Consider the following 13,682-nt stretch of genomic DNA (forward strand, 5'->3'; position numbering starts at 1 on the left):
TTTAGTCAGGTGGTGCTCGACCTCAGGCTGCGAAACTTTCTCCCTGAAGGCAGGAGGGTGAAGAGGCTGTTGGAAGGGTGGGAAGGGTCACCCACAATGCTCAGTGCTTTGCGGGTGAGGCGGGTGGTGTAAAGGACCAGGAGTGTTGGGAGCGAGGCGCCAGTGATCCTCTCAGCAGTGTTCACTATGCGCTGCAGGGTCTTGCGGCTGGAGGCTGTGCAGCTTCCGAACCACACAGTGATGCAGCTGCTGAGGATGCTCTCGATGGCGCCTCGGCAAAAAGTGTACATGATGGGTGTGGGGGCTCCCGCTCTCTTCAGTTTGCGGAGGAAGTAGAGGCGCTGCTGGGCTTTCTTGGCGATGGACGTGGTGTTGTTGCTCCAGGAGAGATCCTCGGTGATGTTCACCCCCAGGAATTTGGTGCTGCTCACCTGCTCCACAGCAGCACCATTGATGGTCAGTGGGTGGGGGTGTTGGGTGTGCGTTCTCCTGAAGTCGACAACAATCTCCTTTGTTTTCTCCACATTCAGGAAGAGATTGTTGTCTGTGCACCACGCGGCCAGCTGGTTCACCTCCTTCCTGTAGTGGGTCTCGTCGTTGTTGCTGATGAGACCCACCACGGTTGTGTCGTCCGCAAACTTGACGAAGTGGTTGGAGCTGTAGGTGGGTGTGCAGTCGTGGGTCAGCAAGGTGAAGAGCAGGGGGCTTAGCACACATCCTTGTGGGGCCCCCGTACTCAGCGTGATGATGTCCGATGTGTTGCTGCCGACCCGTACAGACTGGGATCTGGCAGTGAGGAAGTCCAGCAGCCAGTCGCAGAGAAGGGGGCTGAGGCGCAGATTTGTTAGTTTACAAACCAGCTGCTGGGGGATGATGGTGTTGAATGCTGAGCTAAAGTCTATGAACAGCATCCTAACATATGAGTTTTTAGTGTCCAAGTGGGTGAGGGCTGGGTGTAGAGCAGAGGAGATGGCATCCTCAGTGGACCGCTTAGCTCGATATGCAAACTGAAACGGGTCCAGGGAGGGGGGGAGGTTGGATCTGATCTGCTTCATGACTAGCCTCTCGAAGCACTTCATGATGGTTGAAGTCAGCGCTACAGGGCGGTAGTCGTTGAAGCAAGATGGAGAGGACTTCTTGGGCACAGGTATGATGGTGGTTTCTTTGAAGCACGAGGGAACAACAGCCTGGCTCAGGGAGATGTTGCAGATGTCTGTGAGGACATCTGTGAGCTCAGCTGCGCAGTCTTTTAGCACACGACCAGGAATGTTGTCAGGTCCAGAAGCTTTTCGGGTGTTAATCCTTAACAGTGTGCTCCTCACACTGCCTGGAGACAGACAAATAGCCTGGTCGTTGGGTGGGGGGAATTGTTTTCTGCGCAGGTGTGTTGCTCTGTGCTTCAAATCGTGCGAAGAAGCCGTTGAGGTCGTTCAGGAGAGAGGTGTCACTGTCACAGGTCTGTGGTAAGGGTTTGTAGTCCGTGATAGTCCTAATACCCTTCCACAGGCTCCGTGTGTCTCTGCTGTCACTGAAGTGGGCTGTAGTGTTGTTTGGCTTTCCTGATGCCACTGGAAAGGTTGGCCCTGGCTGCTCTGAGACCGGCTGGATTGCCCTCTCTGAAGGCAACGTTGCGGACCCTCAGCAGCCCATGGACCTCCCCTGTCAGCCATGGCTTCTGGTTAGCCCGGATGGTGATGGCTCTGGTGTGGGTCACATCATCAATGCATTTGGTGATGTAGCCTGTAACTGTCTCTGTGTATTCCTGAATGTTGGTTGTGTTGTTGTGTGTTGCTGCCTGCTTGAACATGTCCCAATCTGTAGTCTCAAAGCAGTTTTGGAGTGCAGCTGTGCTGTCCTCTGACCACACACGTACCTCTTTTGAAACCGGTTTGGTGACTTTCACCCGGGGTCTGTATGCCGGTTTCAGCAGAAGTGAGGAATAGTTCTCATTTTGTCAAGAGCCAATATCGTCTGAGGACCAACCCTGTGAATTACCTTTCATATTTTCAATAAGATGCCCTCCTATTCATCAAAATTCTATTGGGTTTATGCCTAGCTTGTTCAATATTTTTCTTACAAATCAACCAATTCAACCTGGTGAACCTTTTCTAGGCTTCCTTTAACGCGTATATATCTCCTTTAGCGAGAACAAAATATACCCAGACCACCAGCTGTGAAATCATCAATTTCTTAAACAGAAGTGGCAAGGTAAGAAATGGAATGAGTAAGGGAATGGGATGGTGGAGAGTTCAGGAGGTGGGGGTGGAGATTAGGTGGAAGGATGTGTGAGATGACGTGGGTTGCAGAAAGGAGAAAATGGAAGTGAGGAAATAATGTTGGACAGGGAATTGGAGTTTGTGGCAGGAGAGGGGGAGCAAAGATAAGAAGGGACAGAGGAAGGCAATGGGAGAGACTGAATGGCTAGGAAGGAAGAGTGGAGCATTGTGAGGGGGAAATGGGAAAGAGGAGCAAAATGGGAAAAGGGGGAAACGGAAAAGAGGGTGGATTTTAAGATGCAAAGAAAGGGGGTGGTTGATGATAACAAAATGGATGTGACAGCATTAACTGTTTAGAATAAGATCTGCAATTTGATGACGGCTATAGAGGGCTATTTTTAAATCTAACTGGCAGGAAATCCACAATGTAGAGAGGAATTCTGGCTGGAATTCTAACAGTACTCTCTATGCAACTTTGACAATACTTCCCAGATAAGGTTAAACTCTATTATTGTGCTGATAAAGCAAACAAAGAGAGAAACAAGGAACTGCAGATGCTTATTTACGAAGAAAGACAAAATGTGCTCCAGTAGCTCAGCATGTCAGACAGCATCTCTGGAAAGCATGGACAGGTGACGTTTCAGCTTGGGACCCTTCTTCAGTCCAAAACATCACTTATCCATTCTCCAGAGATGCTGCCTGACCCACTGAGTTACTCCAGCACTTTTCAAAGCAAACAAAGAGCATTCTCAAAATTCCATAAAAAACAACAATGCACACTTAGTATCTTCTTGAGGATAACTACTAGGCTATTTCAGAACAATCTCTTCAAAATAATGGAATGATTTTAAACCTATCACTATAATTCCTGCATTTTCCCCTGCAACTGCAGGAGATGTAATATCTGTTTCTATACCTGCTCCCTCACCTACATCCAGGGACCCAACAATCCATCCAGGTGAGACAGAGGTTCACGTGCACTTCCTCTAACCACATCTACTGCATCCAGAGTTCTTGATCTTGCCTCCTGAACACAGGCAAGACCAAGTGTAGACTAGGCAAAACCCCTCCCTCACCTGTGTTCATCGATTACCTGCCACGTTTGTCCTACCCCTCCTCTCTTCAAGCTTTACTTCACCCGCACACCACCTAAAATCACTGAAGAAAGGTCCCGACCCAAAACGTCGCCTGTCCATGTTTTCCAGGGATGCAGCCTGACCGACTGACTTACTCCAGCACATTGTCTTTTTGTTTTGTAAACCAACATCTGCAGTTCCTTGTTCCTGCATTTTACTGTTTTCCTTCTGGTATTTGCCTCAAAATAGAACAAATATTTTGTGAAGATTAATTTACTTTTTCTCTTTATAGATACTGTCTGACCAGGTAAACATTTGCAGCTAGATTACAAACATTTTGTATGAGAGTCCTCTCGTCTCCTAGCATCAAAAATCAAACCGAATACATATCTCTCGTGGGAAGATGGTTTACCGGCTGGTTGTTTGATCAGCATGGATTTGAGCCGTCTCTAGATGGATGACAGCTTATGAACCAATCAAGCAAAGGACAATGAGAAACAAGCTGTGTGACAGCACTTGCATCATTCAGGAAGCAGTGTTTGGACAAATGCCAATAGTGAATAGAAATAATAGCCACGAATTTAAAATATGAAAGGGAGAAAGATCTCCCATTGCATTGAAAGCTTCTGAATCATGGAGGACTGATGTTTGGCCTTCGGCAAGTTAAAGGATTCACTGGGGTACACATGGGAAAAGTATTTCCTCTGATGTGAACTGAGGTAGAGGTTGAGTTATGAACAAGCTGGCATGAAATTCAAGCATGGCGAATCTTAAATGGTCAGGAAACTCCTGCTCACACAGGGCAAGAGTTATTTGCCTCCCCCCCCTCAAAAAAAAAACCAAAAATAGCGATGCTGCAGATCGACTGAAAAGCATTTAACATGCGAATGTCAGATTTTTGCTTTGGTAAAAATCTTAAAGGTTGTGGTATCAAGACAATGGACAGAATTAAGATGCAGATTCAAGAACAATGTAAAAGAGTGCAACAACCTTGAAAGACTAAATGCCTTCTGCTAGGCACTGAGTGATCAAATTTTCCAATATTTGAAAGTCAAAAAGTAATGGTGCATCCTTGGCTCTCCCTTAGTGCTCTTTCGCACAACCTTCTTAATGTTCTTCAGCAACGTAGTTTTTAGGTGGTGATATTAGTAAACGACGTGCACGGAATGGAGATTTATGGTTCGTGGTTCATGTGCAGGCAGATGACATTAGTTTAATGTGGCATCATGATAGGCACAGATATTATGGGGAAAGAGGTCTGTTCTTGCACTATACTGTTCTATGCTCTATGGTAGCTGCAATAAGTGCCCCATTTGTTTCAAATCAACAGTTTGAACTTCTCTCTTGAACTGTGCAATGCTAAAATCCCAATGGCTAACACCTGATGTAAAATGAGATTGAAGCATGAAGCTCCCCTTCTATCTCTGTCAGTGTCATCTTCAAAAAAAAACTATCCCAGGACCCAGAGAATGCACCTTTGAGACTCTCAAGACCATTCTACCTCCCTTGCAATTTCAAAACTGGAGAAGGCATTGGAGGAGATGCTACTTTGAGCTGCACCATAGGAATGACAAAACAAGACAGTAACCCTGGCTCTGCAGAGAGCCAAAGGCTGCAACAGCAACAGCAACACAAAGAACCACACCAGAAAGTAATATCAGCTAAATTCCTCGACCATTTTAAAACTTACTATGATCTTCGTTTCTCTGATTAGAAATCATAACAACTCCCTGGAACATCAAAGGTACGGGTGGTTCTAAAAGGCTGCTTATTTTCATGCACCAGCACTCGCACACAGATGGCAAAGCAATGGGAAACTAGCTTTGTTATTAGTGCAAAGGCAAGTTGTTAATATGAGGATTCACTCAGTGTCTTGTCCAGAAGCTTTCTTCTACAACACTGCCAAAAAAATATGAATTGTTTATCTTAATGCTGGTTTTGGTGATGTGCAAATGATTGCCACATCCTCATACAACAACAGAGCCAATTGTCTGGAGGGGGTGAAGAGGAGGTTCATCAGCATTCATTCATCAACGTTTCATTTCGGGTATAGATGAGGACTTGGTCAGCACGGACAAGGTGAGCCGAAAGGCCTGTTGCTATGCTGTATGAGTCCATTATTCCATGCTTGCTAATTTCAGAAAGGCTATTTTTATGTGAGCCTGTGGCTGCCTGCACTCTTTCCCCAAGGTTATTTGTTTACTATCCTCCATAAAGCAGTTAATATACAACAAGATAAACTATGCCACTAGCACAGTTTAACTTCCTAGACTATTACATCATGGATGACTATAATTAAACTGGAACTTCTGAATTTTCCATAGGTTGGCTCTGACCAATAAACAGACTAATTGTAACTATTTGCAGGATTTGTTTTCTTAGTATCTTGACATAATTAATTATTTCACCAAACTATTGAGATCATTTTCCATTAAGAAATAAATTAAATGAGTTTTTGATTGGACTGCCAAATAGTGTATGGCTACATTCAAGGTCCTGATGCCAGTGAAGTCACAGAGATCCTTTATTGCAAGACATATTTTTAAAACCACATCAGTGGAACAACAGTATGGTGCTGCATTTCACGCTGTGTTAGGAAACCAAGTATTAGCAAACCCTGAGTTAAAGGATCATTTCTCTCTGGCATTGCCTGAGCAGTGAATGCCCTTGTCAATTTTCCAACATATGAATCATATATCCACCATACATAGCAGAAAAAAGGGCAAGAGTATTGCTAACTGTGTTACATATTTTCTGGACAAACCAAAATTTTAATAGAAACATTTTGCAAAGAAAGATACAATTGTAGGTTTAAAATGGTTTGCATTTTCCTAATGTAAGTACATACCTGCAGATCTTTTAAAATTAAAACAAAGAAAGTTTTAATCGTTTCTTTTGCAACCTTAGGATGCTCTAAAGAGCATATCTGTCAATGAAGTACTTCTGAAATGGAGTCACTGTTATAATGCAGGAAAGACAGCAGCCAATATGTGCATAGGGAGCTTCAACAATAACTGGATGACCTTTTCTTGAGCATTTGTCAAGGAATAAATATTGGGCAGTATAGTTTATGACCACAATAACTGCACTTATTTTTAAGTATTCAAATATATCTTCGTTACTATATTATGATGATTAAGAATATTATTAGTTTATAATCAAGACTCAGTGGCAATTGAAATTCACTGCAACACACATTCTTTAGTCACCTCAAAATCAAAACCAGAGCAGCCAATATCAACAGCAGTTCAAGTGGAATACTCCTTTTTTTAAACAAACAAGCCAGTTAAGTGAACAGGGATTAAATAAATGTACCTGAAAGGTCCTTGGGGTTTCATCAATGGTGATGGGCAACAAAGGTGAAGCTAGGTTCCATTCACTGGTCACACTTAGTGTCTTTCCATCAACCTCCACCTGTTGTGACACAAATAAGACTGTTACAGTGAAGACAGACAGGAAACAGATCCCAAGTCCGCAACTGTGAACAAAGCAGTAGCCATTTTAAACAGATGGTAACCCAACCGCCTGTCATGTTTATTGCTTCTGCCATAAAAGACAGGGCCCAACAACATAGTCCTGAAATTATCCCCAGGGACCAGCAATGGACCTTGGAACAGCTGCCTCTGGTTACGAAGGTTTCGAGCAATTTAAAGTAAGTAACAAATAGGCATCCGACTTTTACACCTACCCTGAAACGTTACATTTACTGCAATTTAACAAGTGCTGAATGTGAATTCCTGTGACACACTTCAACCTGCACATTAGGGCTTGCGTATAATAATTCAATCCCCCAAAGGACTGCAAACGCATTTCTTCACTGCATCAATAATCACAACATAATTAACATTTTCATATTTGTCAAGCAAAACATTTTCTGCACGTTTTTTTCTCTTGGACACAAAATCTCTGCTGCCATTCAAAAGTAGCAAAATATTCTTGAAACTTTTTCTCATCTGAAGACTCTGGGGAAAAAAACTTATTTTGTTAACGGTAACACAGTGCTGCAGCAGGCAGATCCACATGCAACACTGACCATGGGTGCTGTCTGGCTCTGTGGGGTTTCCATGTTCTTCCTGGGAGCTTTGGTTTCCTCCCACAACCCAAAAATGAGCAGAAAGTTTAATCGGCTGCTATAAATTACCCCTTTAGTGCAGGTAAGCAGCAAAAAAAAACTAAAGGAGAGTTGATGGACCCTGTGAGAGAGAATAGGTTGCAGGGAGGCAGGAAAATGAGGAGAAGGAATAGGGCTGATAGGATTGCTCTGCCAGCGTACACCTGATGGGCTGAGTGGCCTCATGCTGTGTAATAATAACAATAACTGTAATATAGGGAACACAAATATTGTATTTCCCATAAACATTCAGCATTTCATCGTGAAATTTTACAATCATACACGAGGAAGAGGACAAATTAATTGCTTATATTTTGAAATCTGCTGAGGTTTAATACAAGCTGATGCTGGCATGGAGAACAAACCTTTGCTTAACTTATTTCGCTCACGGGACTGCTGACTCTCCCTCCACCCTCTCCTCACTGGAGCCAAGTTCCACAAGAGGAAGCTGCCTTCCAATACCTCAAAGTCTCCAATTATACATGCAAGAGTTCACAATGAGAACTGTGTGAATAATTCATATCAAATTCAATTTCGCTTATAGCCATCAGACAGTTCTGGGCTCTTGCAGGTGTGGAAAACCTTACAGCTACCTGGAGCCAATTTTCCTTTTCATCTCACTGACTGCAAAATAGAATGGATTTATCCATTGCTTTTCATCAACATGACACACCATTTACAGAACTCCATTAAGACAGCAAAGCAAGAGTGATATATCGGACTGGAGGTTTCCAATGCTCAGCTTTCAAGATGAAATAAAGATAGTAATGACTGGAAGAGAACCCGCCTTTCCTTTGTTTTTCTCCCAGGGAATGACATCTTTCTGAATGTAGGAAACATTGCCAGCACTGTGCACTGCAAGGTCCCAAATGCACCTTGGGATTTGGGATATGGATTTGGGAAATGTTCCATGTCTTAATCTGCTTGACTGGGCGTGCATTCACTGGAATTTAGAAGGATGAGAGGGGATCTTATAGAAACATATTAAATTCTTGAGGGATTGGACAGGTGAGATGCAGGACAAAAGTTTCCCAATGTTGGGGGGGAGTCCAGAACCAGGCGTCACAGTTTAAGAATAGGGCTGAGATGAGGAAAAAAAATGTCACCCAGAATTGTGAATCTGTGGAATTCTCTGCCACAGAAGACAGTGGAGGCCAATTCACTGGATGTTTTCAAGAGAAAGTTAGATTTAGCTCTTAGGGCTAAAGGAATCAAGGGACATGGGGAAAAAGCAGGAACGGGGTACTGATTTTATATGATCAGCCATGATCATATTGAATGGCAGTGCTGACTCGAAGGGCCGAATGGCCTACTCCTGGCACCTATTTTTCTATGTTTCTATGCTTATATAATGTTAAAATAATTTGATTCTCACTAATTGGAACTTTCAACTTAAAACCATTTCCTGACATTTTTATAATTTTTATTCCTGGGTCGCAGGCTGTTTAAATAGGATTGGACTAACTTACATGGACACAATATGTGAGCACCAGGTTTCTCCAGAATGGGAATCATGCATTCATTAATAACCTTCTCCACCCACACTTGTTTTAATTTAAATACATTTTCGGGATGTGGGAGTCGCCATTTAGACCGGGTAGCAGGCTTCAGTGAGTCAGTTGGGTTTTTATGGCAATCTGGCAGCTTCATCATCACTTTTACTGAGATCTATTTTTCCTAGAGTTATACAGCATAAACACGGGCCCTTTGGCGCACCATGTTCTTGCCAACCATCAAATACCCATCTGCACTTATTCTACTAACCAGTGCTCAGTCTATTGCTCTCTATGCATTGGAGATTCAAGTACTTGCCTGGATTATTCTTCAATGCTGAGAGAAGTTATTCCTCCATCACCCACTCAGACAAAACATTCCTGACTCCAACGATGTTTTGGATGTAAATATTCTTCCTCAGGTCCTCTCTCAGCCTCTTTCCTAAACCTATGTCCTCCAATTCTGACACCGCCTCATGGGAAGAAGTTCCCTGCTATCTATCATGTCTATACCCTTTTTAACTTTGTACACTTCAATTAGGTTCCACTTAAACCTACTTTGCTCCTAGAAAAGGAAACTCAGCTTTGCAGTCTCTCCTCACAATTGAAATCTCCAAATACTGGCATGGACCTCTCATCCTGTTTTTTGGTTGGTTGTACAATCCCAGATGGATAGGAGCCCCCTAAAGGAAAGGGAATGAGTCAGGAGATCATAGGTTTAAAATGGAGGAATTTGCAAAAACTCAACCCCAAATCCGTACTGGGTTGAGACGAAGGGCCATTAATTTAGCCAGAGGGTAGAGAACCTGTGGAATTCATTGCCGCAAATGCTGGTGGTGGCCAAGTCTAGTTTTGTTTAATTTAGAGATACAGCGTGGAAAGAGGCCTTTTGCCCCATTAAGTCTACACCGACCATCAATGACCCGCCCACTAGATCCACGTTATCCCAGTTTTGCAACCTACAATCCAGGAACAATTTACAGAAGCCATATGGAGAAAAACCACGCAATTACGGGGAGAACGTACAAACTCCGTACAGACAGCATCCGCAGTCAGGATCGAACCTGGGTCTCTGGAGCTGTAAGGCATCAACATGCTGTACTTTTGAGGTTATTCTTCACTCAAGGGCTTGCCAAAAAGATGTCACTGTGACAACTGAGCCATATTAATATATTTGTGACTACAGAATGAGAAGAAACCAAAATTTAAATCCAGCTCCATCCCCTTACAACATGGGGAGCAGAACTAGTCCATTCAACCCTCTGAGACCATTCAGTCATTCAAGAATATGTCTAATTACCGAGTCCAATTTCTTCTGGTCTTCATGTCCAAACACATCTATTTTGAATAAACCCATTAGCTGAGCATCCACAGCCCTCTGAGATAGAAAATTCCAAAAACTCTCAATATTCCAAATAAAGATATTTTCATCTCAGACCCCTTAGAGTGAAGCAATGCTCCCACGTTTCACAGTTTCCTACACTTCAAGCAGTCTCCTGTCAATCGCTCTCATAACCTTGTATGTTTCAAAGGGATCACTTCTTAATTCTTCTGAATCAGCACAGATGCATCTGACATAAACCACCAGCCCATTCTGCTTCCATTTCTATGCTGGACAAGTTGGTGCCTTGGTTGAGGATGCTGCTGTTTGTGGAGTGAGGCCGACTGTTTCTCGAAGGCCCACCGGGTGGCAGCAGTGGTTTTCTGACAGCACCAGGACTGACAGCAGTGACAAAGAGCTGGTATGAGTGGCTGGCCAGTGGAAGATAATGGTTCTCTGAAGAAGCTTCAAGACTCAATGTTGCTTTTGTGCCTAACCCACAAAATGTGAAAAAATTGCCACACACTTGAATTCTAAGATTTTGACAATACAGCAAGGGCATCCAATAGACTTGCAATGCGATGGCACATCCAGTGTACAACCCGGAAGAAACAACTATGGGTGTGAGCTTGCAGAGAGAGTTGACAACAACATGAGCAAGTCTTGGTTTTGTTGGCCTGCCATTTGTCAATGATATCCAAGTAAGGCAGATCTTGTTATGATGTAGAAACAAAGAACTGCAGATGTTCATTAATGCACAAAAGAACACAAAGTGCTGGAGAAATTAAGCAGGTCAGAAAACATCTCTGGGGAACATGGATAGACACTGTTTTGGGTCGAGACCCTTCTTCAGATTAATTGTAGATGGGAGGAAAAGAAAGATGGAAACGGGGAGAGGCAGGACAAATCATGGCAAGCAATTGGTCAACATAGGCAAGAAGGGTTTTTGATATGTAGGTTATTTGATAAGCAGAGGCCTGATATAAGAACAGAAGGTGTGAGACAGGTTTAAAGAGTTGTGAATTGTGAAACCAGAGGGAGGAAAGTAGAGGGGCAGTTGGGGTTGGGGAAGAAGGGAGAGAAGTTAACTAAAATAGGAAAATTCAATGTTCATACTGTTGAGTTGTAAGAGATGGTTTAAACATATTTCTTAAGGGGTAGTAGGCAAGTACTACAAAGTTCTAAACTGTAGTTTATGATCAATGCAAATCCAAGTTCAACACATACCTAGCCTTAGAGGGCACAGGATGAAGAGGAGGTCTTAGAGTCAAATCTGACCCATCGAGTCCACCAATGACCACACAAATCCCATTTTAATCTACCCACATCCCATCAATTCCCTCAGATTCTACTATCAACCCACACAAGGCATTTTACAGTGGCCAATTAACCTACAACCAATATGTTTTTGGGATGTGAGAGAAAACCCATGTTGTCACAGGGAGAAAATGCAATTTCTACACAGACAGCAGATAAGGTCGGGATTGAACCTGGGTCATTGGCTCTGTGAGACATTAGCTCTACCAGCGCTAGTGTGCCACACTAACGGAGGAGAGGAAGGATCTTAGTATTCCTCCGAGCTTTAGGTTTAATTAGGTATTTTTTGAAGTGTAGCCTCCGGTGTAATGTAAGCATGTCAATCGATTTACACACAGAATGATCCCGCACAATGCATGTGATAAGGGACAGGTTTGTTTTAAAGAGATTGAAGGATGAATCCTGGCTTCAGTTAAGCGGAGATTTTATTTGAGGTGTCAAGTTCCTTCACAACATCTCTCCACATCTCTGCTTATTTCTCTTCCTTTAAAATATCCAAAAATCTGTTTCTTGTCCAAGATTTTAGTCGGCTGTGGTAATGCGGCTTGTGGTCACATTTTGCCTGGCAACACTCCTTTGAAGGAACTTGGGATGTTTTATCATTTCTGTGGTGCCCTATCCATGCATGCTGACAGTATTATAGAGTTGTGGAATATTTTATATTCATCAAAGAAATGCCTAAAGGAGCCTTACTTTATTGTCTCCTCGGAAAGATGTCACCATTGAAAGTGTAGCCCTCCCTCAATAAGGCATCCAGAGAATGTGTCCCCATTTTGTGCTCTGGACTCAGAATTTAGAGTATTAGCCATTGACTCTTGGATGAAATTGGCACAGTGAACCATAACTATGAAAATACCAATCTTCCATGGCTCCCTCTCCATGGAGATCATGTCATATTCATTTGCACCCAGAGAGCAATTATGTGGTTTGGGGAAATTTCCTCACATTAAGAATCTTGAATCTTGAATGGACACATTGATGACACGATTGAAAACAGCCAAGTAAAATTAAAAACAATGTATTTAAAGATTTATAAACTGGTGATCAAATTTCCGGCCTATTACTTGTTTAGAAAGTCTGCACAACATTTCAAAAATCACAGTCGTCCATGGTGACCAAGTTAATGAGATTCAACAGTACATCTCCTTCTTCATTGTAATGCTCTGGGATCTGTACCATCGAAAGGGAACCAATGGTTGATGTTATTATTACAGGAGGATTTTCAAGAACCAAACAGAAAAGATGTTTTCTCTGCAAAAACAGTTGAACAAACACAAGGGTTTCCTCAGTTAAAAAAAAGTAGTCAAACATCAAACCACCAGTAAAATCTGAACCCTAAAAGCTCCTTTGAAGAAACCTATTTGAAGTGCAGTATTTCTGGTTATGGGTGATTGAAATGAGAAATCTGTAGCTGCATATGGACATCTTGGCAACATGACCTGCTAATTAAATCCATGTGAGCCAGTCTCATCTTAAAAGAGGTCCCAAACATTTGCTTTCTCAACTTTTGTCCAGTCAATCAACGAAATCAATGCAGACTTAAACCTGACACCATCGTGATATAAATCCTGCCCCTAAACTATCTACTTCTGCAATATAACCAGATCTGAACCATAAGGGTTCCATATCCTATTGAATAATGGAGCTGACACAAGTGGCAAATTATGGTCAGTCATATGCAAGATTCGGAAGAGACTGAGAACAGCAAAATTAATTTCCACAATGTAAAAATCATTAACCTTCATAGATAGAAAGTCTTCCTTCATTGTGTCCATTGCATATCAAACCATTCCAAAATTCAGTTCCACTGAATTCACCAGATCAGAATCTCAGAAGCCAAGCTCGGCACAATTTCATGATGCAATCACCATATACAACAGAGAACTCTTTAGTCTCAAACATGATATAGTATTTTGATCACATAACTGCATTACTAACTTACTGCACACTTGAAAAAAACTGATGGCAACTTTATGCTGGGTTTAAAGGCCAGAGATATTGTTTCAAGCTTACAATGTATGATGAACCTGCTTGTGAGACTGCAACAGAATGCATCCCATCATCCAGCTGCACTGACAGCTCCCAGCTCCTCTCTTCTCGTTTAGCAGCAGGAGCCCTGCAGACAGAAGTACAAAGAACATTTTATTT

At 42.6% G+C, this 13,682-nt stretch overlaps 1 protein-coding gene across 1 annotated transcript in view; it reads right to left on the reverse strand.

The window, feature by feature from the left end:
- pcca (propionyl-CoA carboxylase subunit alpha) overlaps positions 1-13,682 on the reverse strand; it is a 354,157-nt gene that overhangs the window by 104,269 nt on the left and 236,206 nt on the right. Inside the window, exons 19-20 of the mRNA XM_078402214.1 lie at positions 13,548-13,650; positions 6,608-6,706 (exon numbers count right to left, since the gene is read on the reverse strand). Coding sequence (XP_078258340.1) covers positions 6,608-6,706; positions 13,548-13,650 — 202 coding nt within the window. The remainder of the gene's footprint in view (positions 1-6,607; positions 6,707-13,547; positions 13,651-13,682) is intronic.

Source organism: Rhinoraja longicauda, chromosome 7 (assembly GCF_053455715.1).
Source record: "Rhinoraja longicauda isolate Sanriku21f chromosome 7, sRhiLon1.1, whole genome shotgun sequence".
Taxonomy (NCBI): Eukaryota; Metazoa; Chordata; class Chondrichthyes; order Rajiformes; family Arhynchobatidae; genus Rhinoraja; species Rhinoraja longicauda.